At 39.5% G+C, this 27,076-nt stretch overlaps 1 protein-coding gene and 4 non-coding genes across 7 annotated transcripts in view; all 5 read left to right on the top strand.

Annotated features, from left to right (window-relative positions):
• axin1 (axin 1) overlaps positions 1 to 20,689 on the top strand; it is a 58,213-nt gene extending 37,524 nt beyond the window's left edge. For all 3 annotated transcript variants that reach the window (XM_012857995.3, XM_012858001.3, XM_036147892.1), the window contains 9 exons: positions 3,531 to 3,671; positions 4,372 to 4,468; positions 5,694 to 5,831; positions 8,742 to 9,244; positions 9,335 to 9,499; positions 9,644 to 9,892; positions 10,051 to 10,158; positions 16,308 to 16,457; positions 18,352 to 20,689. In XM_012857995.3, the coding sequence (XP_012713449.2) occupies positions 3,531 to 3,671; positions 4,372 to 4,468; positions 5,694 to 5,831; positions 8,742 to 9,244; positions 9,335 to 9,499; positions 9,644 to 9,892; positions 10,051 to 10,158; positions 16,308 to 16,457; positions 18,352 to 18,478 (1,678 nt within the window). In that variant the 3' untranslated portion in view covers positions 18,479 to 20,689. The remainder of the gene's footprint in view (positions 1 to 3,530; positions 3,672 to 4,371; positions 4,469 to 5,693; positions 5,832 to 8,741; positions 9,245 to 9,334; positions 9,500 to 9,643; positions 9,893 to 10,050; positions 10,159 to 16,307; positions 16,458 to 18,351) is intronic.
• Positions 12,776 to 12,847, top strand: trnat-cgu. Its single transcript has one exon. It is a non-coding gene; the product is annotated as a tRNA-Thr (tRNA).
• trnat-cgu lies at positions 14,138 to 14,209 on the top strand. Its single transcript has one exon. It is a non-coding gene; the product is annotated as a tRNA-Thr (tRNA).
• On the top strand, positions 14,590 to 14,661 carry trnat-cgu. Its single transcript has one exon. It is a non-coding gene; the product is annotated as a tRNA-Thr (tRNA).
• Positions 15,018 to 15,089, top strand: trnat-ugu. Its single transcript has one exon. It is a non-coding gene; the product is annotated as a tRNA-Thr (tRNA).
• Positions 20,690 to 27,076: the final 6,387 nt, after the last annotated feature.

The following is a 27,076-nucleotide window of genomic DNA, read 5'->3' as shown; positions in this document are numbered from 1 at the left end:
GCATAGCAGGACGCAGAATAGTGACGTTTGTCGAGTATCGGTGACGTACAGGTCGGATAAATGCGACCCGGCCGTACAAACACAGGTCGCATTTGAAAAGATCAGATACGTATCGGATTCAGGACCACATATCCAAGTGGCCCAGGTCGCATTTGAAAAAATCCGATCTGTGTCGTTCAAACTGTCATAAAAAGATCAGATACAGGTCGCATATGGGCAAAAAAAATCTGAATCGGGTCACTTCAGGCTGCAGTGTGAACGTAGCCTTAGTGCCTTCAATGCAATAGCATCGCAACTAAATCTGTTGCTGATAACGTGCGGCCCTAGTTATAAGTGTTGGTGCAATAAAATTTACCTAAATCTGTGAACTTCTAACTTCTGAGCATTCATAATGTTGCCTGCTTGTTTGCCTCAGATTCTTTTTAAAAATAATAATGAAACATGTAAGCTATTCTTCTAAGAGGGGAAAATTGAAGACTTCCCAATGGACATGGACTAGTTAGCAATATCAAGGTATATTGAGGTTAAACGTTTTATAACTTCAAAACTTCAGCCGACTAATTATGGGCCACTACCTTTTTCCCTAGCTTAGAACAAGAATAAATTTGCCCCGGTGGAAATCATCACACCGATCCAAGCCTTTACATACCTCTCTGTGGGTGTGAGCCATTTGGACCTTCCATAGAAATCCCCTTATTCATACAATGTGTACCACAGTTTAACAACAACAATGTCCCAATCAGAGATAAACAGCTTTCAATACAGCTTCTAAGCAAGTGAAACATGATTTGGTTTACACACTGTCCACTCTGAGGAGGTGGAAAAGAAAAGAAACTGAAAAGAAAGGATAAAGTGATTTCTTTTTTTTTCTTCCTTTTTTTCTCCTTTTTTTCCTTTTTTTCTCCTTTTTTTCCTTTTTTCCCTTTTTTTCCTTTTTTTCCCTTTTTTTCTCTGTTTTCCCCTTTTTTTTCTTTTTTCCTTTTTTTCTCTCTTTCCCCCCCTTTTTCCCCTTTTTTTTAAAAGGAAAAAAAAGAAAAAAAAGTGATTTCTGATCAGAGTAACTGCGGTTTTTGGCATCCATGTTGTAAAATATATATTGTCCTCACTCTGTCAACAGTCTCGATACGATATCGCTGCATTTCTAAGAAAACAAAACATGTTGGGGCTTCCTCTGCTCGTGATCTCATCCATCGTCTTCTGGATCTATGTGCTCCATGCTACGCATTGACTGGGACTGTTACTGTTCCTGTCGGCACAAAGTCAGTGCGGTCACAGAGATCTGGGCGGCACGCGGGCGTCCTCAGAGAGTCCTAGCAAACGGAAATGGGCGTGTACGGATAACAAAACTAACGCCACACTGGTTTCCCTGTCCAGTTGACAGCGGAGCAGACCGGGATGGTTAGAAATGGGCCTTATTAACGTGACGCGGCTCTAAAACTGCAGTTGAGCGGCTTCTCTGTTAAACATGCAGCTACAGGCTGGCTAGCTGAGCAGATAACCCAATTAAATAACCGGCTAATATCAGTTTGTTCAATTTCCAGTTACGCTACAAAAAAAAAGCTATATAGCAAAACTGTTTATTCTAGGTTTTTGTTTAAGACTGTAGCAAAAACAATAATGAATAACATTTTATAGACCATCATTAAGCTTATATCTGTAATAATCAGTACGGTATGTTATTTTAGCCGATGTTGAAAATTGTTGCTTTTCTGTATAAATAAAGATTTTGGTTATACATGTTTGTGTAAATAAGCTGTTATAAGCGCCTTGCAACTTACCTGTTGGGCACAGGTGCTCCTACAATATTACACATAACCATTTTTTAACTGCATGAATCGTACCAGCTATTCATTTGGTTTTACTGTTGGGAATCACTGAACGTTTAATACCTGACAAAATTAAATACTGATATGGTTATGCCATCACGGGTATTTATTGTCTTTACGAAAATGAGTTTGTATACTTCAGATATATTTTTTTAAATTATCAAACAGTCGTTTTTTTTAAGTCAAATGCTAAGTTAGAACTTCTTTTCTTTCACAATGTTATTCTTTTTTTGCCCAAACTAAAAGACAACTGCCACATTAACTGTAATTAAAGGTGCATTCTTTAGTTATCATGCACCTTAACCATCCCAGTGCTGTAAATTATTCTGCCGACTGTTGCTGATGAAAATCTGTTTGTCACGAAGGTTTCGTTTGAGCTCCTGGCTCCTCTGCATTCCAAGCAGGGAGAAAGGCTTTTGGGTAAATGCTTTGGGGAATTCCTATTTGAATAAAGAATAACGATGCCTAACATTCATAATTCATGGGTGCAGAGCCCTTTAAGGAGTCTGTTCAGCTAAGTCGGTGATTGGTGTCAAATAAACTCTCTGTCTTGTTGTTGATGTACGGCAGGTTAAAAAGCTGTGCTTCATATTTTAAATTGTGGGAAAACCTGAGTTGAAGGTTTAGGTCTTTAACTGGCAGTTAACAAAGGTGGTGGTGTCTCACAATCTAAGTATTTGTCTTGCCTGGTTGGCCAATTGGGGTATTTAACTCTCTCTAGGTTCTTGGGCTTTATGTATCAGGACATAATCTAGCCTTTACTGTGTTGCGTGTCCTGGAGTGTGAACGTAGCCTTAATGTGTTTATGTTTAATGACAATTGTACAAATCCACAAAACAGATCACGATGTCAGTATTTATTAAACAAAATGTAAGAACTGGGCGTGGCACACGCTTACCTTTTCTGTAGATTTGAAGAGAAAAGGTAGCAGTCAGGTGCGTTTACTTGAATACAATTAGATAAATTCTTGGAGGAGACCATATAGTCAAGCACACCAAGGGAGGGCTGACTGGTTTCAGCTTGTGTTGCTGGCAGAGGACCCCGACTCCTTGGAGTCATTGAGCTGACTCTTAACTTCTGTCTAGAATTATCTGTCAAACAGTTGTAAGTTTGGCCCAAACCTATGTCTGAAAACAAAATCACAAATGGAGTGTTGCAATAGCCCAAAGTAAAAACCTTCAACCCAGTTATCTCACTTTGAGGGAGATGGACAACAAAGGATGCCGGCAAACCTCAATGAGCACAAGAAACGGGAATTAAACTCAATTATATAGTCTTGTTTTTATTGTGTGGCTTTATAAAAAGAAATTCAACTTGGTAAAAAAATATATATATTTTTATGATGTTCTGCCTCAAAAAACACCATTGTTCATATCTTAAGTTTTATATCTGATATGTTAAAAAATTAACAAAACAAAAATAAAATGTATGTCTTTGGCAAAAAAGTAGTATTGTTTTAACAAGGTATTCTAATTAATATTTTTTATGAATAGTTGTAAATTCTTGCTGCTCTAAAAATGTTAAAGAGTTCGATAGAGAAGACCATACAGCAATCATTTTCTTAAAAAATAAAAACCGAGATGTCAAGCATGGGTAAGAAATTGACTTTCAGTTAACCTTTTTTTTGTAAATAATTCTGATTTATTTAGTTTTATTTCATTTCCTTTTAATATTTTTTCTGTTTCCTCTTATTTCTGTCGACAGGCACGGACCGTGTCGAGAGCCCATCAACCCATACTACGTCAACGCCGGTCATGTTCTGGCCCCGGCCACCAGTGCCAATGACAGTGAGCAGCAGAGCATGTCCAGTGACGCAGAGACGCTTTCGCTCACAGACAGCAGTGTGTACGTATCGCTAAAGCGCATTTCTACCGGAGTGGTTACATCACGGCAGGCTTATACACTGCCTGACTCTGCGATTTTAACCATAAAAGGGTCGTCTGGACTGGACTCAAAACATATAGCGTAATTAATGCAGTTAAATGTTTATATGGATGGAGAAAATGCAGGGGAAAAGTAAATGTTTCTTTTCCATAACGTTCACCTGCAAGCTGGAGAGCAAACCAAGTGTTTTATCTTGCATTACTTAGAAAAAAGAACTTCAGGGCCTGTTAATGAATCAGCTAGTTGTGAGTTGCAGATACGAATTTTAAAAAATCTCCTTTTGGTACAGCGAGTTGGCAGCGAGGAATTGAGCCAGAGCTTTCAAATTGTGCACAGCTGGCCAAAAAAAAGTGCTTCAAAATGCTGTGATCAGCTAATTGGTCCTAAGCATCCGGCACAGGTGATCGGGAGAACCAGTCCGACGGTTGCTACACATGCATGCATGTGAAACACGTTGCTGTGATCTACCAGACCAATTACGATGCAGAACGTAGAGCCACAACGCTGCAAGAATCCCTCTGCTGCCGCACAGGAGAACAAAGACACTTTTGGGTGTTTGTTTCAGAAAGGGAACGCAGTGTGAAACGTTCAGCTTCAAAGCGGCCTCTGTTGTTTATTCATGAGGATGATTTATGAAAATATCTTTTGTTGCTCATTCCAGAGATGGTGTTCCACCATACCGATACCGCAAACAGCATCGCCGGGAGATGCACGAGAGCGCCAAAGCAAACGGGCGAGTGCCACTACCTCATTTTCCAGTGAGTTATTCATGGGATATTTCCCTTCCACCTCGCTCTCCGCCTCTACACCTCTCTCTTTGTAACTGTCTGTCTCTGCTTATTTTTCCTCTGCTCTGCCATTGGAAATGTGCATATTTTAGTTCAGCTGTGTTACAGCGCCTGTGATGGAGTATAAGAATAGCTGATGGTGAAAGAGAAGGCTGTCTAAATGCAGCTTGATGCCTTCCTAAGCTGCGCGCGCTGAAGCCTAGCAGACACGAATCCTCCCCTATGACAGCCTGATGCCTCCCTCTGCAGCTTTATGCTGTCGCTTGGTGGGAAAACCCTGGCCCTAATTAGGCCTGGGAGTAAAGAGTCCAATTAAAAAGCCACACATGGCACCCCACTGTCCTAAGTGTAAATTTACTATGCAGTAGAGCGCATGATGCTCACATCTCCCGCCTTAAACACATTTATCTTGTTTTAAATGTCATTTTGTTTTAAAAAAAAAAAGATGCTCCTAAAAAGCCATTTAAACATCTACCATGGGAGCAAATATACCTAGAGCCCTTATTTTAGAGAATGTAAAGTCTACGCCTCCTTGTTAAAATGCCAGCTTTCTTTTCACATAAAAATGACAACATGATAAATAAATTCCCAACTTTTTCCTATCTTTGCTGTCACACATGTCCTGTATTATTCAAATGATAATTTGGGGGGGGGGGGGGGGGGGAGGTGAAAAATCGGTAACAGCTAAAAAACGTAAAACTGCAAACGGTGTAATAACCTGTTTACATAAATGACCTTTAAACTACTACTTTGCTTAATTTCAGTCTTCCATCTCCTTTGATAGCAGTCTGTTAGCGTCCCACGTCTTAACTTCATAATATTAGCCCAGTTCTGAAATGTAAACTGTAACAAGAAGATTTGTATTAAATTACTTTATACAAACAGAAATGTTTGGCACATATGCAGCAAGCATCAAAAAGCTAACCAGGAAAAAAACAACAGCAACCCTGAATCATTTCTGTGAGATTTGGATGGTGTAAAATCTTGCAGGTTAATTCATATTTAAATTCACAGTCCCTTTGGAAGCAACACTCTCTGCTCTGCCTTCTTTCATTGTTTCCTGCTTCCCTTCCTCAATCCGACCTCTGATGGGAAGTGCGGGGTCAACCGTGCTAAAACTGTTCTTGAAAGACACTCGTGGTGGTGGGAAAAAACATTCCACAGCGAGCTTACAGTCTGACATTTCTTCCTCCAGCGCACAAACCGGATTCCAAAGGATATACACGTGGAGCCGGAGAGGTTCGCCGCCGAGCTGATCGGGAGGCTGGAGGGCGTCCTTAGGGAGAGGGAGGCCGAGGAGAAACTGGAGGAGAGGCTGAGAAGAGTCCGACTGGTATGATCGTTTCACGTTCTGTTTCTAAAAAAGCGCAAGCAGATTCTCTGCTGTGGATATTCACACTTGGGCTGGAAAAGAATATTTATTTGCAGTAAAGTTGCCAAAAATGTTGATACCGATTATGATTAACACTCGTTTTTCAGACACTCACCATTAGACAATGCCTCCACCGCACTGCATGATCTCTAGCATTCTGCCACTGAAGTAAGTGTTGTTTAATAAGCCATTAAGGGACTTTAGAGTCCATTCACCTTTCTAAATGTACTATGGCCCAGAAGAGCATGAATAGCTAACACATTAAATATTACATCCACCCAAATGTTGCATCCAAAAAGTCCTTTGCAATCTCAACATTTCTCACATATATTGTGATGGCAATTGCGATTGGATACTGTGCAGCTCTATTTCACACTTAAGTAGGTAAAATTATGTCCATGTTTCTGGAATTTGCAGCTGAATGTATGAAGATTTTGTTTTTTGAAATGGTGAAAATAGTTAGGATAGAAACCTAAAGTAATCAGACTAATGTAATAGTTGTAATAGTAAAAAAAACAAGATGATCTATTTCTAATGTGGAAGGAAAATTTACTATGAGTTTAAGCAGCCAGGAGTAAGAAAAGATTTAGTCTTAAGACCTAATTGTGCAAAATTGATATCAAAATTTTACTAACTCTTCTATTGAATAATTTGATAAGCCCACTGTAGATAGCTGAAAATCAGGTTTGAATATCACTCGAGGGCCAGTGACATCTGTTTCTGGGCCAGCCAATGAGGTGTGTGCCTAGCCGTCAGTCTTCTAATATTCAAAAACAAAGGAGACGTAAATCCGTCTGGCCTTAATGAAATAAACGAGGCCAGCCATTGGAGTGAAGAGTAAAAGGCCCTATGAATCACGTCCTTGGCCTGTCAGCAATCTGGCTTCCCGCATGAATCGGACGGAGCACCTGCACGCTCGGCCACTTGTAAGCCTGGAACGTTGGGCCGGGCCTGTTTGATGCCACTTGGAACGCCGATGAAAAGGCTGCCGTTCCCACAAAGGAAATCTCCCTGTAAACGCTCTGCCAACTATTAATTCTCTAGGTGGATAATTTATGTGGAGGGCTATGAAAGGAAACCAAGCTGCCATCACAGAGCTGTAGGTTTGTTTCATTGAAACCGCGAGGTAAAGATGAAATGACTGCCTTCATCAACTTAATACTGTGGCTATACAGAGGAGGGAAAAAAATAAGCTTTGGTTTGAGCTCTTTAGTCATAAAATAATTATAAAGCAATATGCTGTTACATAAGGAAGTAGTACAGAATAAAAAGTAAACTCTCTAGATCCCTGAACCAATTTTTTTTTTTTTACTGGATGTTAAAACGATTATATAACAATTTTGTGGCACTGAATTGATTAAATACCTATTTTCCAGCAAAGTGATTAAAAGAAGCATCAGGAACTGCTTCTTTATGGCCTCAATAACCAGTATCTCTATATTGGGAGGGGGGGGGGGGGGTGTAATCGCATGTATCACAATTATCTATAATCCTAATTTTTGACAGTAGGGCGATACTTAGTCCAGTCCTTTAACTTTAACAGAAAAGAGGTTTTTGTTGCACATCTCGTTGACAGTCATGGGTTTTCTCTGTAGCTCGCCCAGCAGCTTTTCTGTTGACTGATATATCTGTAGAACAAGGCTTGATTATTATTATTATTATTTTTTTTTTGTTTAAGTTCTTTGTTGGTTTGGATTTATTATCCTGCTGAAAAGACTTCTTGACAACACAACACAACTTTAATCTTCTGGCACATTTTTCAAAAAGTCAAGAAAAACTAAATACACTCCCACAGGATTCCAGATCCTCCACCCTACCCAACAATGAGATCGGGGCACTTTTCCGCGTATCCTTTTGTTTTTACGCCAGACCCTCTCTGTTTTGTTGCAAATTAGCTCAGTCAGTTCCCAACAGAGTTTAGAAAAGTCTACATATTGATGTTTTTTTAAATGTTTTTTTTCCCCCTAGTATGTGTCCCAAATAGTCAGCTGGAATGTAGACAGTATTTAACAGTAATTATGGAGACTTCATGGCCTTAAGATGCCCATCTTTGCTGTTGTTCTTATCTTTGTCACCTCCCGTGTACCAACTTGCTCGCTGAGCGTGGTGGCAAAATTAACTTGAGTCCTCCTCCAACTTTTTGCTGCATCCAGCTCTTTAAATCTTTTTATTCATTGCTCTCACTGTAGCTACACTTTAATAATTGACCTAACTGATATAATAACACCTTTGAGCGTTGACTCGCCAGATAATAAAAAAAAATAGCCTACCCCTCCTGCTGCATGTGAACATTGTTGTGGCCTAAATGATTGCAGTGAATACGTTTCCTTATTATCTCTAAATATGTATTTTAGTAATCTGAGGCCCGTTTAACATTCAGAATCAAACTTGCCCATTACCAGCCATGCACAAATCTCTCCCTCCCCTCTGATTTATTTATTCACTTTTTTTTTTTGTTCATTCCTGCACGTCCTCTTCTCCATCTTTTTCTCTACCCCTGTTATAAATGCCCGTAGCACCCCGCCCGTTAAATCCCCCCCCGGAGCAGAGTCTGTCAGAGAACAGTTTTGTCCCAGTCAGTCAAAGCTGAAGCTGGATCAGCTGCAGTTGTCATGACACAGAGCGAGCACAGATGTGTTGTGTGCATACTGATTGGCTGAGCTCACGCTTTGTCTCCACACTTCTGCAGTCAGAGTGAGAAATTACGCATTTATTAGTGTTATGGGTAGAATCCGCCATCTCCAAATTTGAAATAGGAGTGTACAGTTAGGTCGGACTGGCAAAATGGAAATGTATAAAGCGATCACGTTTAGAGATCTTGATTTTTTTTTTTTTTTATTATTATCTTTATGTGTTTTTTTTTTATTAAAGGAGGAAGAAGGGGATGAAGTTTCCTCGCCCTCGTCATTACCAAGTCAAAGATTCCCCCCTAGTGCTTATTCACTGAATTACAACCCCCGTTACGCCGACATCACATACAGCAGTCCCTCCGTCCAAGACGCTCACGAGGAAAACCCAGAAAGTATCCTGGACGACCACGTCCAGCGTGTCATGAAGACGCCCATCTGCGAGTCTCCGGGAACCGGGCGCCACTCCCCCAAGTCTCGCTCTCCGGACGGTTTCTCCGGGGTCAGAGGAGTGGCGCAGCCGGGCCAGGGTAAACACTCAGCTAGGCACGGTTCGAAGGGAGAGACGAGCCATCTGTACCACCACAAATCTGTGCATCACAGTCACGCGAGCGCCGCGGAGCCCGAGGGGGCCTCGCGTACGCACGGCAGCTCTGCCTGGAGCCTGGAGACGAGCTATTACAGCTCGAAACCTCGAAGTTATGCAGACGGCATGATATCCAACCCGGTGGAGCACATTGGCTTCAGGTTGTGGTGCAGCTTTAATCCGTTTATTCCTTCCTTACGTTTCCAGAATCTCTGTTTTCTACGTATCAGTTGTATGCTTTCGTTACGCAGCAGCAAAGGTGGGCCTCAGTGTAAACGGGCATTCAAGAGAGGTGAGGAGACGAGGGCTTATGACGCGCCACGGCCTGCAGAGGAGACGGAGAAAAAACAGAAGATCCTGTTGTGGCTGATGGAAGGACAGAAAGAAATGGGTCACCATAAAAAAAGTCCATATGGGTTAGCGGATCCTTTTTTTTTTCTTTACAAAGCCATAAATCACATTAGATTAGTTTAAAAGTGACAAAAAGTCTCACCTTGAAAGAAAGCACCACCTCCCATATTTCTCTCCCAATTGAAGTTATTGGTATTCTTCACATTCAGGAGTGTCAGTGGGTCCAAGAGGACTGCGAGCCACGAGGCGTCTCGCCTCAGCTCCTCCGACAGATCAGGGTCGATGCATCCGTGCCTCAGTGGCCAAGGGCGCAGCAACGTGCAGCCGTTCCACCCATTCATCCAGGACCCCACCATGCCTCCTAACCCAGCTCCCAGCCCACTCATCCAGCTCGAGGAGGTGTGTCGGCGGCTCGAAGAGGAGAAGATTAAGTCTGGAGCGCTGCAGCCTAAGCAAAGGTAACGAGAAAGAAAACGTCTTTATGCCGCAGTTGTCGGTGCACTTAAGAGATGTAGTCTCTTAACGGAATCAAAACAGTCTGTTGTCCAGACAGTTCTGCTTTTATTTGCCTTTTTTTCAGCTTTTGTGTCTAAATTGTGGTTGTTTGGTCCCTCAGGTATGTGATGGAGGTGATCCAAAGGGGCCGCGCCGCCGTCAGGCCTTCACCAGTCCCTCTGCTCAACGCGGTGCCCGCCGTTTCAGATGGCGAGCTCTCCGAGCCCGAGTATGTCCACGTTGTCCCACCACTAACACTGCCACAGCCCCAAACCTTGTCCCTGTACTGTACTTTTAAAAATGTTTCCTCACTGTTTATCACTGGTTTAACAAGGTGATTATGCACATTTAGGCCCTTTAGAAACAACCAATAGAAAACTTGACAACCGAACTGAAGAGACACACGATGCCTTCCAAAGGTTTTCACACAGCTCAAAACTTTTTTTACACTTACAAATATCAATGCATTATATAAGGATTTTATTCAATAGACAGTTACAAAATAGTACTTAACTGTGCAGTGGAAGGAAAGAGTTTAAATATTAGTTAAAAACGTTGCACCTCCTTTAATCTCTTAAATAAAATCCAATGGATTTATCCAACTTCAGAAGTCCCTTAATAAGGAAATATGGAGTTTTATCTCTGTGCTCTAAAGTCAGATTTTAGAACTGTCCAGTCAAAGTTCATACATAAATACAACAACAAAAATCTGCAGAATAAATTTAGAATTGATGTTCAAAGTAAGTAATTTTCTCAACGATGAATGAGTAAACAGGTACATCTGTAGATGTGCGAAGCTGGAAGAGACATACTAAAACAGAGATAGCACTGTAAGTGCTGCAGGAAGTGGCATTTAGGGTTGCTTTAAAGAAAAAATAAATAAAAAGATTTCTTGATTCAGGGATGTTGGCTTTAATTTGTCAGCTAGATTATTTGCACACAAGAGGGCAGTGTAGTTCCAGAGCCAATAGGTGTAATCTTGTATTCAGGTAGAGAGAGGTTTATGAATTGATGCTTGCCAACCGCCATTAGTAAAGAAAAAGAAATAGGAAGAGGTTTGATTAGGTTCAGCCAGACACCTTTTTCTTTCTAGTTTTTTTTTTTCCAGTGTTTGGCAAAAAAAGAGAAACAAAAATGGAGATGCTTTTGGTATGTATGTTTAACTTAAATTTAGTAAATTATCTAGAGGAATGTGAATTTATTTGTTTAAGTTGACATTTTTCTCCTATAAGAGTGCATGGATAAATATGTTACATTAAAATATTAACTCCTATGTATTGTAAATATTTAATAACTTTTATTAAGCTATTTACATTTTTTTAGTGAGTTAAGGATTGAAATTTACATTACGTTGTCCAGCCTTCCCTCTTGGCTGTCACGCTTTGTCAAGTCTAGGCAGACAATAAATCAATAAAAACAAAAATAATATAAATATCAGACATTGATAAATATTTGATCAGATCCTGAAAGAAAGGCTGAAAGAAGGATTATGGAGGAAGTAGGAAGGTTTTTTTTCCCCATTTCAGCAAAAGCAAAGAAGCTAGAGTATTGCAGATACAGACCAAATCAGTTTGTGTTGTTTTCTGAAAAACATGTTTCTGTTTGATGTTTGACTTCCCTCTAAGATGGGTGCTAAATAGGTGGCGGGGAGCCATCGAAATGTGTTAGAGTAAGATGAAAGGCAGATTACCTGGCAGATCCGGAGGGAGAAGCCTTCCCATTAGAGCCGTGAGAACTGAGAACTGCTGAGATTTGCAAAAAACACAACCTTAAAAAAGGATATTAGGTAGATACGGGATGTGATTCATGTGTAATAAAATAAGGAAAATATTTAGTTTTGCTCAATTTAAAATTGTGGTTTTCAAAGTGACGACTACATGGTCATTTTTTAAGAAAAGAAAGAGAATGGTGCATTCCTCAGGGATGTAAACAGGAAGTTCATAGCCATCCGTTTTAACATTTTTGTTTTCTTCTTTTTGTCAGCTTGGCAGTGGCAGTAAGACCAGTCAACTCTAATTTGCCGTTTAGCAGTGATAAGAATTAGATTTTTTTTCTGACTGTTTATAATTTCTGAGATCGTCTTTTATTTTAGATGAGATAATGATTTTGATTTAGGGTGACACATAATCTGCCGACACTGTTGTCATGTCAACATGTCGTGTTATAACTCGTTGAGTGAGAAGGAAGTCTGGTGATGATAGTGATTAGTGGGCATCTCTTGTCACGCCGCTTGCATGTTGCCATCTGTGGATGAACAGGAGACAGATGGATTCACTGTCGTGTGATACGCAACACCAACGTGTTGGTTACAGGCCCCATTAGAGTCATTATTAGATTTACCAATAAACCTTTTTAAATCTGTTTTTTGGGGGCGACAGTGGCGCAGGATTTAAGAGAGTTTGTCCTGCAATTGGCGTGTTAGCGGTTTGGTCCCCTCCTCTGACCAGCTCAGTCGTTGAGTCCTTGGGCACCACATGTCACCTGGATTGCCTGCTGGCAGTGATCAGAAGGCATGTTTGGTGCTCACATATGGCAGCCTCGCCTCTGTCAGTCTGCCCCAGGACAGATGTGGCTACCAACACAGCTCACCTCCGTCAAGGTGTGAATGACTGACTGTAGTGTAAAGCGCCTTGAGGTTGTCAGACTGGATCATGTGCTACACAAATATCAGCCATTTACCATTTTTGCTTACAGGACTGTAAGAGACAATAACAAAATACCAATTTTGGACAATGGAAGTGGATCGGTTGGTCTACTGGTACGGTGAGAACCATCTTGAGCTTAATCTAATTAAGATAGTGGAGATGAAAATGATGTCACAGGATGAACAATTAGATCAGCATGTAGGCGCGGTGGCCAAGTGGTAAGGCGTCGGTCTCGTAAACCGAAGATTGCGGGTTCAAACCCCGTCCGTGCCTTTGTGAACCAATCGATGGGTGCTCCTGCATTCTCTGCTTTGAGATTACTTACAATTTTCCATTGCAGTTCTAGGCAGGAAATCTACCACTTAATAAGCTTGCTTGAATCAAATGAACACCTTGTCTGGTGTGCCTCACTTCAGGTTCCTATAAATCACCCTTTCTTGGGACCTAAGAAGGTCCCCGCACTTAGACACTGTTTAAAAAGAAGGTCCAGCAGAGACATGACTTTTTGTGAAAACTCAAGAAGTCCATGTCTCTACTGGAGCTGCTGATCATCTTTTACATGGCCAATATTCATTCTGTCCTATGCACTTCCATCACTGAGTGGATCATCCACATCACAGCATCAGTCCACATTACAATGAACAATTAGTTCAGCATGTAGGCGGGTGGCCAAGTGGTAAGGCATCGGTCTCGTAAACCGAAGATTGTGGATTCAAACCCCGTCCATGCCTCTGTGAAGCAATTGATGGGAGTTCCTGCACTCTTTGTTTTGAGATTACCTTGAATTTTCCATTGGAGTTCTAGGCAGGAAATCTACTGAGCTTGTGTATCATCATATGAACACCTTGTCTGGTGTGCCTCACTTCAGGTTCTTATGAACCACCCTTTCTTGGGTCCCCACACTTAGACACTGTTTAAAAAGGTCTGGCAGAGACTGTGCTTTTTTATGAAAACTTAAGAAGTCCATGTGTCTACAGGAGCTGCTGATCATCTTTTAGATGGCCAATATTCCTTCTGTCCTATGCACTTCCATCACTGAGTGGCTTGGCTCATCCACATCACAGGATCAGTCCACACTGCAACGAACAATTAGATCAGCAGGTAGGCGTGGTGGCCAAGTGTCATTCTTGTAAACCGAAGATCAGGGGTACAAACGCTGTCTGTTCCTTTGTGAACCAATCGATGGGCACTCTCTGCTTTGAGATTACTTAGAGTTTTCCATTGCAGTTCTAGGCAGGAAATCTACTGCTTAATAAGCTTGCTTGAATCAAATGAACACCTTGCCTGGTGTGCCTCACTTCAGGTTCCTATGAACCACCCTTTCTTGGGACCTAAGAAGGTCCCCACACTTAGACACTGTTTAAAAAGAAAGTCCGGCAGAGACTGTGCTTTTTGTGAAAACTCAACAAGTCCATATCTTTACAGGAGCTGCGGATCTTTTACAATATCCAACCTACATGGCCAATATTCATTCTGTCCTGTGCACTTCCATCACTGAGTGGCTTGGTTCATCCACGGAATAGGATCAGTCCACACTGCAATGAACAATTAGATCAGCATGTAGGCGCGGTGGCCAAGTGGTAAGGCGTCGGTCTCGTAAACCGAAGACCGCGGGTTCAAACCCCGTCTGTGCCTCTGTGAACCAATCGATGGGTGCTCCTGCAGTCTCTGCTTTGAGATTACTTAGAGTTTTCCATTGCATTTCTAGGCAGGAAATCTACATCTTAATGATCTTTCTTGAATCAAATGAACCCCCCTGTCTGGTGTGCCTCACTTCAGGTTCCTATGAATCACCCTTTCTTGGGTCCCCACACTTAGACACTGTTTAAAAAGGTCTGGCAGAGACTGTGCTTTTTTATGAAAACTTAAGAAGTCCATGTGTCTACAGGAGCTGCCAATCATCTTTTACATGGCCAATATTCATTCTGTCCTGTGCACTTCCATCACTGAGTGGCTTGGTTCATCCACGGAATAGGATCAGTCCACACTGCAATGAACAATTAGATCAGCATGTAGGCGTGGTGGCCAAGTGGTAAGGCGTCGGTCTCGTAAACCGAAGATCGCGGGTTCAAACCCCGTCCGTGCCTCTGTGAACCAATTGATGGTAGCTCCTACACTCTTTAATGAGATTTTACCTCAAATTTACCATTGCAGTTCTAGGCAGGAAATCTACTGCTTAATAAGCTTGCTTGAATCATATGAACACCTTGTCTTGTGTGCCTCACTTCATGTCCCTATGAACCACCCTTTCTTGGGACCTAAGGAGGTCCCCACACATAGACACTGTTTAAAAAGAAAGTCGGGCGGAGACTAAGCTTTTTGTGAAAACTTAAGAACTCAATGTCTCTACAGGTCCTGCTGATCTTTTACAACCTACATGGCCAATATTCATTCTGTCCTGTGCACTTCCATCACTGAGTTGCTTGCCTCGTCCACACATGTAGGCGCGGTGGCCAAGTGGTAAGGCATCAGTCTTGTAAACTGACGATCATGGGTTCAAACCCTGTCCCTGCCTTTGTGAACCAATCGATGGGTGCCCCTGCACTCTCTGCTTTGAGATTACTTAGAGTTTTCCATTGCATTTCTAGGCAGGAAATCTACATCTTAATGATCTTTCTTGAATCAAATGAACCCCCCTTCAGGTTCCTATGAACCACCCTTTCTTGGAACCTTCAGACGGGCCCCACACATAGACACTCTTTAAAAAGGTCTGGCAGAGATTGGGCTTTTTATGAAAACTTAAGAAGTCCATGTCTCTACAGGAGCTGCTGATCATCTTTTACATGACCCAATATTCATTCTGTCCTGCACACTTCCATCACTGAGTGAACACTCACTCCAATGAGCAATTAGGTTAGCAAGTAGGTGTGGTGGCCAAGTGGTAAGGTGTCGGTCTTGTAAACCAAAGCTCATGGGTGCAAATCCCATCCGTTCCTCTGTGAACCAATCGATGGGAGCTCCTGCACTCTTTGTGTCAAGATTACCTTGAATTTTCCATTGCAATTCTAGGTAGGAAACCTACTACTTAATGAGCTTGCTTGAATCATATGAATTTTAATAAAAAAGTGCTTCAATAGCTTTCTGCAAAGTTCTTTCCTACATAAGCACTCGTCTGACCGCTGCAAATCGAGCAGGCGACATGAGACGAGAGAGACAGGGACTCGGTTTTGTCTAAGTAGATTCTTCATGGAAACGCAGATTTGTTCAATCTCCAAACTGCTCTGCACAGTTTATAATGCAGTTTTACAAGCCAATGGTATTTGGTATATTTTTTTTAGGTAGCAAGCCGTGTTGATTAAATTCAATACAATACCCTGATTTAATACTTGAGACAGAATTGTCGTCTCTATTAGGGTCCCTGATTTTGTTTAATTAAGCCATGTATTTTAATTATATTGGAAAGATTGAAACAGATATAATGACTGAAACATATTCTCCATTGTTTCCTCTGACAACCTCACTCACTGTCTTTTCGCTCTTAAGAGCACAACATTGTGTTGAGGAAAACACCTGTGTGGTTTATGCATTCTTGATAGTTTAATTTTAGTATTTGTTTTTGTTATACTGCTGTTTGTGTTGTATGAAGTTGCATAGTTGTCCTGTGCATATATAAAACTTTTTTTTTTTTTTTGCTTTTAGAAGAGACCAGTTTGACCCTAATTTGCAAAAGTGTTGGACAGAAGGAAAGCTTCGTGTTTTCTAATCAATTTTTTTCTTTCTTTTACATTTTCAGACATAAAGCCACTAAAAAGCAGGCCTGCGAGAATATTACCGTGGCTTACTACTTCTGTGAGGAGCTGATACCGTACAGGACGTCTGTCAAAGGGAGGGTTGTTACACTGGGCCAGTTTAAAGAACTTCTTACAAAGAAAGGAAATTACAGGTGGGACTCATAGCAATACTATATGCCTTTGTCTATAAAATACCCTCCTTAGGTTTCAAAATGCCCGGCTGACCTGAACGCTAGTAGACCGGTATTTGTCAGGGAAGGAGTTTGGTTATAAAGTAAGTTTTTATCAGAGACATCCTGCTTAAATTCAAAATCTTATTCAAACTAAGGCAGTTACAAATGAGGTTAGATGTTCATAAACCCATCATAGGCATGAATTCTTATTCACTTTGGGCTTTTAATGATTTAGTTGAACTTTCCTTTTCCAAGCTTGGAATAATCATACTTCAATGAATTTTGAAATATGGATGTTCACGTTTGAATTAGAGTTCTCACTAATCCAAACATGGCTAAAATTAAACATACAGACTTAAAAATAAACATGTACCCAACTAAATATTCTTCTTGGCAGATTTAGTAGTATTCATTCAAATGTCTCTGTTTTCTGTTTTAAACCCAGGTTTTAAGCAGAACGTAGCATGGTTGGCTCTGGTGCTTTGTGATTGACCATACAAGGAGTTTCAGTTTTGCCGGGTTTACCCATTCCAAAAAGTTTTTAAATGTGCATTTATAATCCAAGTTCTGTCGGAAATGCCAATGTTCTCGTATCCCAATGCAGCTGGGATTTTTGACTAAATATCACTCAGCATGAATTTGCAATATTCAACCTGTAAAAATAATTTCACTGTGGTTAAAAATCTTTTGAGCTACTAAAATGTTCTCGTCGCTCCCGCCATAGCCAAAGCAAAAAAATTCCTAAAACTCAAAATCATATCTCCTTGGGGCAAAATTTGGAGCAGTTCAGACAGCTTTGTCTCCCCTCTCCGCTTCTGTCTCTCTCTCACACACGCAAACACACACAATACGTGTGCAGGCAGAGAGAAACTGTGCCTTATTTTATTGTTGGTTTAATCTGATGTGTAATCTAGATATTTATCCCAGTGGATTATTTTATCCTTAAAAAATATCCAAGACAATCGTGCATATACAATTATGCAAACATTTGCATGTTTTCCCTTTCATTTATGTTTTTATTTAAAATGATTATTTCTTTTTACTGTTTACCATTTCCCGTAGATTTAATTAAAGTGTTAATGTTGCAAACAAGAGATGGGGCATGGGGCGGGGGATGGGGGCTAAAGCCTCCCCAATGAGGCGTTTCCCTCTTCCAGCCAACAACTTGTGACGATTAAAGCCGAGCGGATCAGAATACAGCGGGCAAAATCGAGTAGGCTCTTGGAAAACATGGCTATTCACTGTGTGCAATGAACCAGTACCACTTCATACTTGTCTGACCATAAAGCATTTCTTCGAAAGGTGTTTTCATGTTGTCAGCTGCACTTTTCAGTCAGCCATTGAAGATATGTGTTTCAAAGCAGTGAGTGGATAATTATCTCTCAGCCAGCACCCATTCAGCACCAGACAACATAAAGCTAATCCCTGTGAACAGTGACGCTGATGTTCCTGCAGTTTCCAACTCAAAATCGGGTCTTTGACAGTAAAACCTTGCAGTTTAAATAAACTTGACCAATTTTCCCAGGAAGTATTCAAATATCCGGCCTGAATTGCGCAAAACGCTTGTTGGTTGAATTGCAGCTTGCTTAATGAGAGCATGAATGTATGTATACAGTTAAGCCTGTATGTTTAGTTTGGACCCTCTGTGAAGGAGAAGGAAATTGCTCCTGGTTCTTGTTTTCAAAAATGAAGAGAGTTTGAAGTTTATTTTATTCCATCCAGGCAGCACAGTTAAAATAACAGTTTAAATCATTAAAAGCCCAAAATTAACGTGACAATCAGGCAATTCTCATTGGAACTCTTATTTCAGATTTGTTTCATCTTCCTATGTGGAAACCTCTTTTTTTTAACCTCTTTTTTTGCCTATTTTCAGATATTATTTCAAGAAGGTGAGCGATGAGTTCGACTGCGGGGTGGTGTTCGAAGAGATTCGCGAGGATGACGCCGTCTTGCCCGTCTTCGAGGAAAAGATTATCGGGAAAGTTGAAAAGGTCGACTGAAACGGACGCCGCAGAGGAAAGAAGAAGTTGGTGGATGAAGAGGGGATGCACAGCTGAAGGTGAAGAGGAAGTGAGTTTAAATGGGAGATCAGAGGAAAGGGAGACATCAGGGGTAACTAAGACGTGGAAGCTCAACGCTGCGGTCGAAGAGAAGGCCTCGTTCACATTTTTGGAGTTTGTTGTAGCATTGTAAAGTTTTCTAGATAGATGAAGAACAAAAGCGCTCCCGCAGCTGCATATTTTTGATAAATATATATCAGAGGATTTCCTTCCTGAAGTAGCAGCACTTGCAATTTTTTAAATGTCCCGAGAACAGATTTGTACAGTTTGTGTTTAAAGAATAACAGTTTTTTTATTCTTTTTCATCTATTTAAAATAAAACTTTTCATGTTTATTAAAATGTTTCCCTTCTTGGAAGTTATGGAAGATGATTTCTTAGAGCTGACGATTGTTTTTCCTTTTCTTTTTTGGACTTCTCTTTTTTAGATGTTTGTAATGTAATTGTTTTTATGTCATCGGAACTTTATTTTGACAGGTAACTTGTTTATCCACATGTTGTGAATATATTCTTTCGTTTAGGCTTTCAAAATCTTACTGACAGATTTTGTGGGAATCTCTTTGACACGGTTTGGAAGGTTTAATGCTCTATAGGATATTTCAGGAACCCTGAAAGTAATTTGATATGAAATTAAGACATTCATTAAAAGAATGTCAGAACTTACCAAGATGTCTATTTTGCTACTTGAATTGACTGCAGTAATATAAAATACTCTGGGTGTATTTTGGTGTACACTGCCTAGAAATGTAGTTAACACCCTTTTTAGGTGACAAGATATTTTTTGAGCCCAATTCAGTAACAAGACAAATTTAATGCAATAATTTCTAAAGTAAAAAAGCAAAATTGGAATCCCAATGCAAATCTATGCAAAATGATCATTAAAAAGTAGTCGCCCCTTCACAGATTACTCCTGATTTCTCCTTTTAGGTCCCTTTCTTTCAAATCATGCAACATACCCATTGTATGAACAAAATGTTCTTTTCAAATCATTTCATTATTCAAGAGACAAAAGGTTTCCAAACCAACCTGGCCCTGTATGAAAAACTCTTAACAAATAGATTTTTTATGCCGTCTATGTGTTTTTAATGCACATTTTAAACCTTGAATAACTCTGTAGTCTGTAAGTTATTGAAAATACTGGCTGATTGCTAACCTGAAGCCTTCTCTGTGCCTGGCAGGATTATTAGGATCTATATGTGATCGACACATTTTACACCAAAGATCAAAACATAGTCTCTAAAATGACCCATTTAGTTCATTTTACAGGAGTGCATCATATCCCAAAGGTTTCTGGGATATGATTGAGGATTTTTAATGATTTTAAATATCAGCAAAGGCCTGAAGAAACACTTGGTGAAGCTTGCAGAGTTAGGGTTTGCCTACAACTGAAATGAATTTAAATGTCACTACCATTGCTAGCCACCACGGCCATGTAAAGGCAACGTAAAGGACAATTTCTGCACTGAAATGGTACACAAGCTAGAAAAGGGGGTTCACAGCCACCATGTTTGTTTGTATTTAGTTCCTCATCATTGCGCTGGGTTCCATGGTGAGTAATATGCCATCTATTAATATGTTTTTTTTTTTATAACAACCAAGAACTCCTTGAATTTAGAGTGCTGTATGCGTGTTATTGGGACACAATGTGACAAAAAAAAATTTTTTTTAAGATGCTGCTTTTTAGATTACTAAAATCAGTTTTAACATATTTGTTGTTCATTAGTGGCCATTGATTATTAGCTTGTTAAATTGTGAGTTATTTTGGATTGTTTGGAAACAGGATCAGCGCTGTATTGTACAAACTGTGAAAGCTCTTCTATTTAAATCCATTTAATATATACAATGAATTACAGAGTGCCTTTATTACTATACTAATGATGTCTGCAGCGCAATGTCCAGATAAGTACGGCGACATTAAATCCTCTATTGAGGATTGTTTTTTAATGTGCATTATTGGTACTTGTTTTCTTCATCCTATTTATGTAAATGTAAATATGTAGAATTTAAACAGTCAGCAGCAAGCAGCTCCGCCTTCACATTCTTGGACCCGTTTCTTTTTTTTTTCTTTTTTGTTGTTCTTCACTAATTAGCATGGTGACCAGTCTAAGGTACCAGAACAATAAATTCATGCAATAAACCCAACATTTAAGTTACCGGTATGTGTGATTTTTCAGCCTTCAATTTTAAATGTCGCACAATTCAACAGATGTAAAATGGAAGTAATGCATTAAGAAAAAAAAAAATCAAAACATTAAAAATGTGGGTTTCTCCAGTATTTTGTATAACAAAGCCTTTTAACCTTTTGAAGCTTTAGCGTGGTTCTGTTGCTTAAAATATGAAAGGAGGCAACACTTCCCTTTACACCTAGATGGTTACAAGATCAGTCTTGGCAAGAAAAGGGCAATAATTGGATAAATATAGTAATTAACATTATTTATTAATTGATAGTAGCTTGTGACATGGGCTTAATGTTACCAACACATATTTGCAATTTTCATTAAGAAAATTAGGCAATTATGCAACATTGCCCTCATTTTTTAAATTAACAAAACGTATACATTTTAACCACATTTTTCATCACAACTTGATTATGCCAGGTAATTGTCCTTCATTGTGTCAATATTACATGTTACTCAATTATTATTAAATAAATAAATATGAGTAGGTCTTCTGGATGGGTTCTCTTCTCCAACAGACTTCTTCAGTCTGAAGAGTTACTGGTAAACTTAAAGCCTTTCAAGCAGTGCCTTTGCATAGTGGCTCAGTGAGTTAATTGGGAAAATCAAGAATTGTGCTAACTTGTCCATAAAGGCAAAGCAAGGCAAGTTTACCTGAATAGTACATTTCAGTAACAAGACATTTCAAAGTGCTGTACACAAACAGAAAGTAAGAAAAGAAAACATTAAAGAGGAAAGCACATTGCAGTGGAATAGTAGCAGCAGGTCAAAGATACAGGACAAGTTGGACTACAGATTTCCACATCCTGTCTGTCCAGGATGCACGCATCTTCATCCCTAAAACAGTAATGTCTGATCTGCAGATGAGCGTTATCTGCAGAAACTGGCCTGATGATGCTGCTCTTCTGCGGTGGGTCCTCCTTTTGGCCAGAGGCAGCTTTGTTTCCCTGATATTTACCTGGTCACAGTCCTCCTGGCACTTGACAGCATCCACAACATTGCTCCGTTTGGAACCGGACCTTTGGGGTGAACCAGTCTTTGCTTTAATGGATTTTGGGGTTGGATTGCCACTGGGATGTAATGTATAGAAAATAAACGTCTCAGTTGAACAAACGTCTCACTCTGAAACTGCATAAGGGATGGCCGCTGGTCGTTACATTTCAGGAAGTCCAACATTGCACTGATTTTTGACCTGGATTATGGAGATGCTGCATCAGGACATATTTGGGGTTAAGTTTCTAAAACATTTTTGATGGATGTGTCTAAAGTTGAATAGCTTGATGTTTGATCATAATAATCTTTAGAGAAAGCGTGATGTTGCATTGTGAAAAAGGGCACAATATGCCTTGTTTAAAAGATTGTCTATTTAACAAATGGTTATTCAAGTATACATGGAAGACACAATTTACCATAACGTCTTGCAGAATTGATATAAAACAGAACGAATCTAAATAATTATTTTACGTTGTTTAGTAATTAAAAAGTCAGAAGAGGAGATTTATGATTACGCAGGCCCTAAATGTTTGATACAAATCCTAACTTCATGTGAAGCTGTAATCACTTGTTCGCACTAATACAAAATAATGGAGGCGAAATTTTGTCAAAAGATCCCATTTATGTGCGGACCAAGACAATTAAAGCTACAAAAGAAAACCTATAATAAGGAGGTAACGGTCTCATGAAAGATTTCTCCAGGAAGCCCCACTCACATGCAAAAGTGTAACTGTAATTCCAAGTCCATAGACCAGGGGTCTGCAACCTGTGGCTCTGGAGCCGCAAGTGGCTCTTTGGACCTCCCATAGTGGCTCTTAATAACTTTGACTACAAATTATATTTTTATTATGGTATTTAAATTTAATAATGAAATAAATCTCAGATGAGCAATTTAAGTTCCATTTAAGACATTTAGGCTACATGGAATATCAAACAAAAATCAACAAATGTTATTTCACACTTCTCTTCAAGAAATGTAAAATAACACACGTTAACACATTTTGAGGATATCAGGCTATCTGCTCTCCTGCTTTGCATACACAGTTGTGGTACAATATATCATTTCAATAGCTGCTGGGTTATGTATTTTTTTTTACCAGGAGATTCTGTCTGTTGACTTGTTGCTGTCGCAGTGTGCCTCATTGGCTCAGCAGTGTTTGTGAAGTTGAGCGCATCTGCAGTGTTTTAATATAGACTATAGATGGCACTCTTCTGCTCTAATTTTATCTGTGACCGTAGATTTGTGTGCCTAGATTTACATTTCACAGTGATTCATTACATGGAACAGTTTAGAGGAGGACAGACTTCCACAACAAAACAGTTTTGAAAAATCTAAATATCTCTGTCAGCTGCTTAATTCTTGATTGCAAGATCAGGAAAAATAACTGATGCAACTGTTAAAGTAAGCTCCTACCTAAACACATGGAACATTTTTTATAAAACAGTACCAAGGTGCACTGTTTTTTGTTTTGTTTTTTCACATCTCTGAAAACCGCTGCATGGCTTCATCGTGAAACCTGTTGCTTTCCATTTGGAAACTCCTGCCTTCTGCCTTTTCGCTCACCTCTTCCTCTGAGGTCCGCTGAAATAATTTAAGTGAACACATGGTAACACTGAAATAAAGTGAATCCAAACAAAACTACAACAAAAACTCTGGACATTTTTAGTTACATGCAAGAATGTGATCATGCAAATATTAGAGGTACATTGAAGTTTTTTTCCTTTCAGTCAGTGCATGAACAAATGTAATTTAAATCTAAACATCTGTGGCAATAAAACCTTATTTTGGTGAGTTTGGTGTCATCTTTTTAACATCTAGCCTTGTCTTCCTTGACGTTAGTTAAAATTGTTACTAGAGTTAGACTATAAAAGACTGAAACAACAGAGCAATCATTCTTCTCACAATGACTGATCTAATATACTGGAAGGTTATAATTGATTTTGTCTTTCTAATAAAGTCAGATAACCACTGCTGAACCGAGCTTTAAAAGGCTTTGAACCTGTTGTTTAAGCAACAAGTGATTCACATCATGTGGAATGATTTAATGTAAGAAAAACGCACACACTTCTACCCTCGCCTTACCGAGGAGGTTTAATGCTGCCCTGACACAATATTTTCATAATTACTTTCCATAATTTCAGGAGGGAAACTAGAGCTAGGAACTGTTGACAAAATCCAACTTTATTATGGCCCCAAAAGCAATTTCCAAGACAAATAATGGCAGAGTTTCCAGAGCAACCAAACAGCCAGTACAGACCCAGCCAAGGTCATCAGTGACGTGGATATGGATTTTCTAGAATTTCCTCTAACCTCCTGACAGGGCTACGCTCTGCATTTTTCACAAATGCGACTTTAAAAACAACAATAACACACACTCGATCATATTTAGCCATTGGTGCATCGGATTTTGGTCGTTCCAACAAACCCTTCAAATGTGTAAGACTTGTCTGATTACGAAAAGGATTTTGCTGTGGAACATGTGCAGGCATACATGCAGATGTAGTTTAGTTGGAAATCATTTTACACTACCTATACATAATTAGTTACAGAGTAGTCCCACTCCATCTCAATCAGTGTAAAACTATTTTATTTCAAATGGCTTATATGGGCTTTGTTATAAAATATGATGATGAAAACATTTGAGTAATAAAAATTTAATCAGGTAATATTAAGTAATTATCAACATTATTACTGTTTTTCAACCGTAAAAAGGTCCCGTTGTGGGGAAACGTTGTGGTTGCCTTTCGGCTCGCCTCTCAATAGTCGGGTGGTTGATGATCAGGCCTTTGCAAAAACTTGCTGACTTGCCAAAGGCTGTAATTCAGCCTTTTCATTCAGGTGCATTGGAGCAGGTGTCATCCAAAAGTTGCAGGACAGTGGCACTCAAAGACTGGAGTTGCAGACCCCTGGGTGCATGTGATTAAAACATCACTTGTGACTGTTTAAGTGTGAATTAGCATCATGATGAGTTCATAATGGCCGTCTGAGGCCTTCAGAAAGACGATTATAGCTACCTTATGAGTATAGTAAGAGATTTGATGATGTCTCAAAAGAATATGAAGAATATATTACTGTCAGAGAAAGCACCATGAGGTTCAGCAGCATATCAGAGGGGGCTTGAGGAAAACCTGAGAGTATCTACAAATAGTAAAAAATAGTGCTTAGGTGGAGCTGGAGTCTGCTACCTGAGAATAAACATACTAGTTAATCCAACAAATGCTAACTGAGAATGTTTTTGCCTGACTGTAAATGCTGAAGAGGTTTATTGTGTAGTCTTAAAATAATTACACTAATGTAATTTAGATTTACAATAAAGCATAATTTTAATCCTATTGTTCCATATAGTTTTGTCATTTTATCTTAATCAATGTGGAATTATTTTGTACACAGACTTTATGCCAATGTCTTCCATTTGGTTGTAAGTGGCTGCTGTGTTTGCTGCCGGCCTAATAATCCATGTTTGGTATCGAACTGTGTCTGCAAGTGGCTGGAGAATCAGATAGCCGCAGCAGTAGCTCATAAAGTCCTTGTTTAGAACTGAAATGTATAACATTTTTCTAATTTGGCTAAATAGGAATGTGACTGCATATGCTAAAGAGTAATTCTTTATCATGCAAAAATTAAACACAAGTGTCAATTTTAAGCTATTATAGTTAGATAATCGCTGCAAATTTAAAAAATAACTCAGAAGCAACTAACAAAAAAAAAATCAACAATTTTTTTTTTACGAATAACAATATAAATAGAAAAAAAAACCTAATATCCACACTGATAAATGTTGGATCTTAAAAACATGTTGGAATGTCAGATAAACATCCAGTCAGCGGCCACTTTATTAGGTACAGCTGATTATTAACTTGACAACACAAATGGAACATCTGCCACAGCCATGATAGCAACAATGTGAACGCATGGATCTCTCCTGTCTGCTATCAAAGGTTCTGGCAGGTGGTGGTGGTCTAATGGTGCAGGGAACTTGTTCCAAACAGTATTGTGGTCCCTTCTTGCAAAATTACCATTATTTAAAGACCAAAAACATTTTTTTTGCCCTTTACGTAATCTATACTACACTTTGACTATAGAAATATTTAAGATCTCTTGAGTAATCCACTTCATGCCCTACAATCAAATCGTATCAGTGGACATCCTGTGTGCCTATTGTTTCATTTTCTGCACAACATCTCAGGTTATCGATTCATTTTCTTTCTCTAGTCATTATCTCTGTCAATGCTCCAGGCTCTTTCACCACCTCACAGAGAAACAGGAAGTCTTTCGGGACATCCTCTGTTTTGTCCCCTGTGTTATTTCACTCATCTCCTCTTTTTTTTTTTACTGCAAATTCAGCCAGAAGCAACCATAGACACGTCCTGATATTTACTATCACTGGAAAACTATAGACTGACTTCTCACTGCTATCTTTCCAGCTACAGACTCATTTACTAAACACCCCCTCAGTGGCATCTGTTACAGAGCTGAATCCAGCCGCCACATTGAATCCTTCATGTGTGGGCGTTGTGACAACTTCGCCAACAGAACATGCCCAGTGATAGCTGCTAAAACACAACAGAAGGAAGCAGTAAATGCAAAAGAGAATCCACCTGCAAAGACACAGCAGGCTTAGTGTGCTATTCTCTGACCTTGGAGAATGCATTCTTTGGCGACTGAAGGCTTTTCGCGAGCATTAAAGGAACCTCTAAATCTCTGCTCTGTAACATTACACATCACACACATCATGTTTTAAAATGGTTGAAATCTAACTACCATATTTGCCTGGATCTATAAATATGCTAATTCGAGCAGGCCAAGTTATGCCTCTGCAGATGTGAGGAAGCCAAGTGAGCTGCTTCAACAAGGGAGTTATGTTGTCCCACTCCTCACTGCAGGAGCATTTGTCCTTTCAAGCTGCAGAAAAAAAAAAACGTTGCCTAATTTGGAAACGATGAGCTTAATTCACTCATGGCATGTTTTTTTTGCATATAAAAAGCAACACATGAATTTGTATGCAACAGCCTGACATGAAAATTGTTATTTTTGAAATGTGGTAATACTTGCTGTCATAGTGTGATAAATTAATCAAATGCTTACTTTATAATGCACAAAATATTGCCTTCTTTCATAATAGTGTATGGTATGGCTTTCTCCATATATTTCTTTTGCTGTTCTATCACAGGTACACGTATCGTCATGTAAATTATACATCTTCTTAAACTCCAGGGCTACTTGTGGAATACCGCAAGGTTAATACATTTTATTTAAAAAAAAGAATACTCCAGGACACTGTACAGTACAGAACAAGCAGAGCAATACAGATAAAACAGCAAACAAAAAAAGTTACAGTGGACCGGCAGTCACAGAGAGTATGAACTTGT

The sequence above is a fragment of the Fundulus heteroclitus genome, chromosome 16 (assembly GCF_011125445.2).
Source record: "Fundulus heteroclitus isolate FHET01 chromosome 16, MU-UCD_Fhet_4.1, whole genome shotgun sequence".
Classification (NCBI taxonomy): Eukaryota; Metazoa; Chordata; class Actinopteri; order Cyprinodontiformes; family Fundulidae; genus Fundulus; species Fundulus heteroclitus.
Note: the sequence above shows the minus strand (reverse complement) of the source record. Positions and strands in the feature narration are given on the sequence as shown.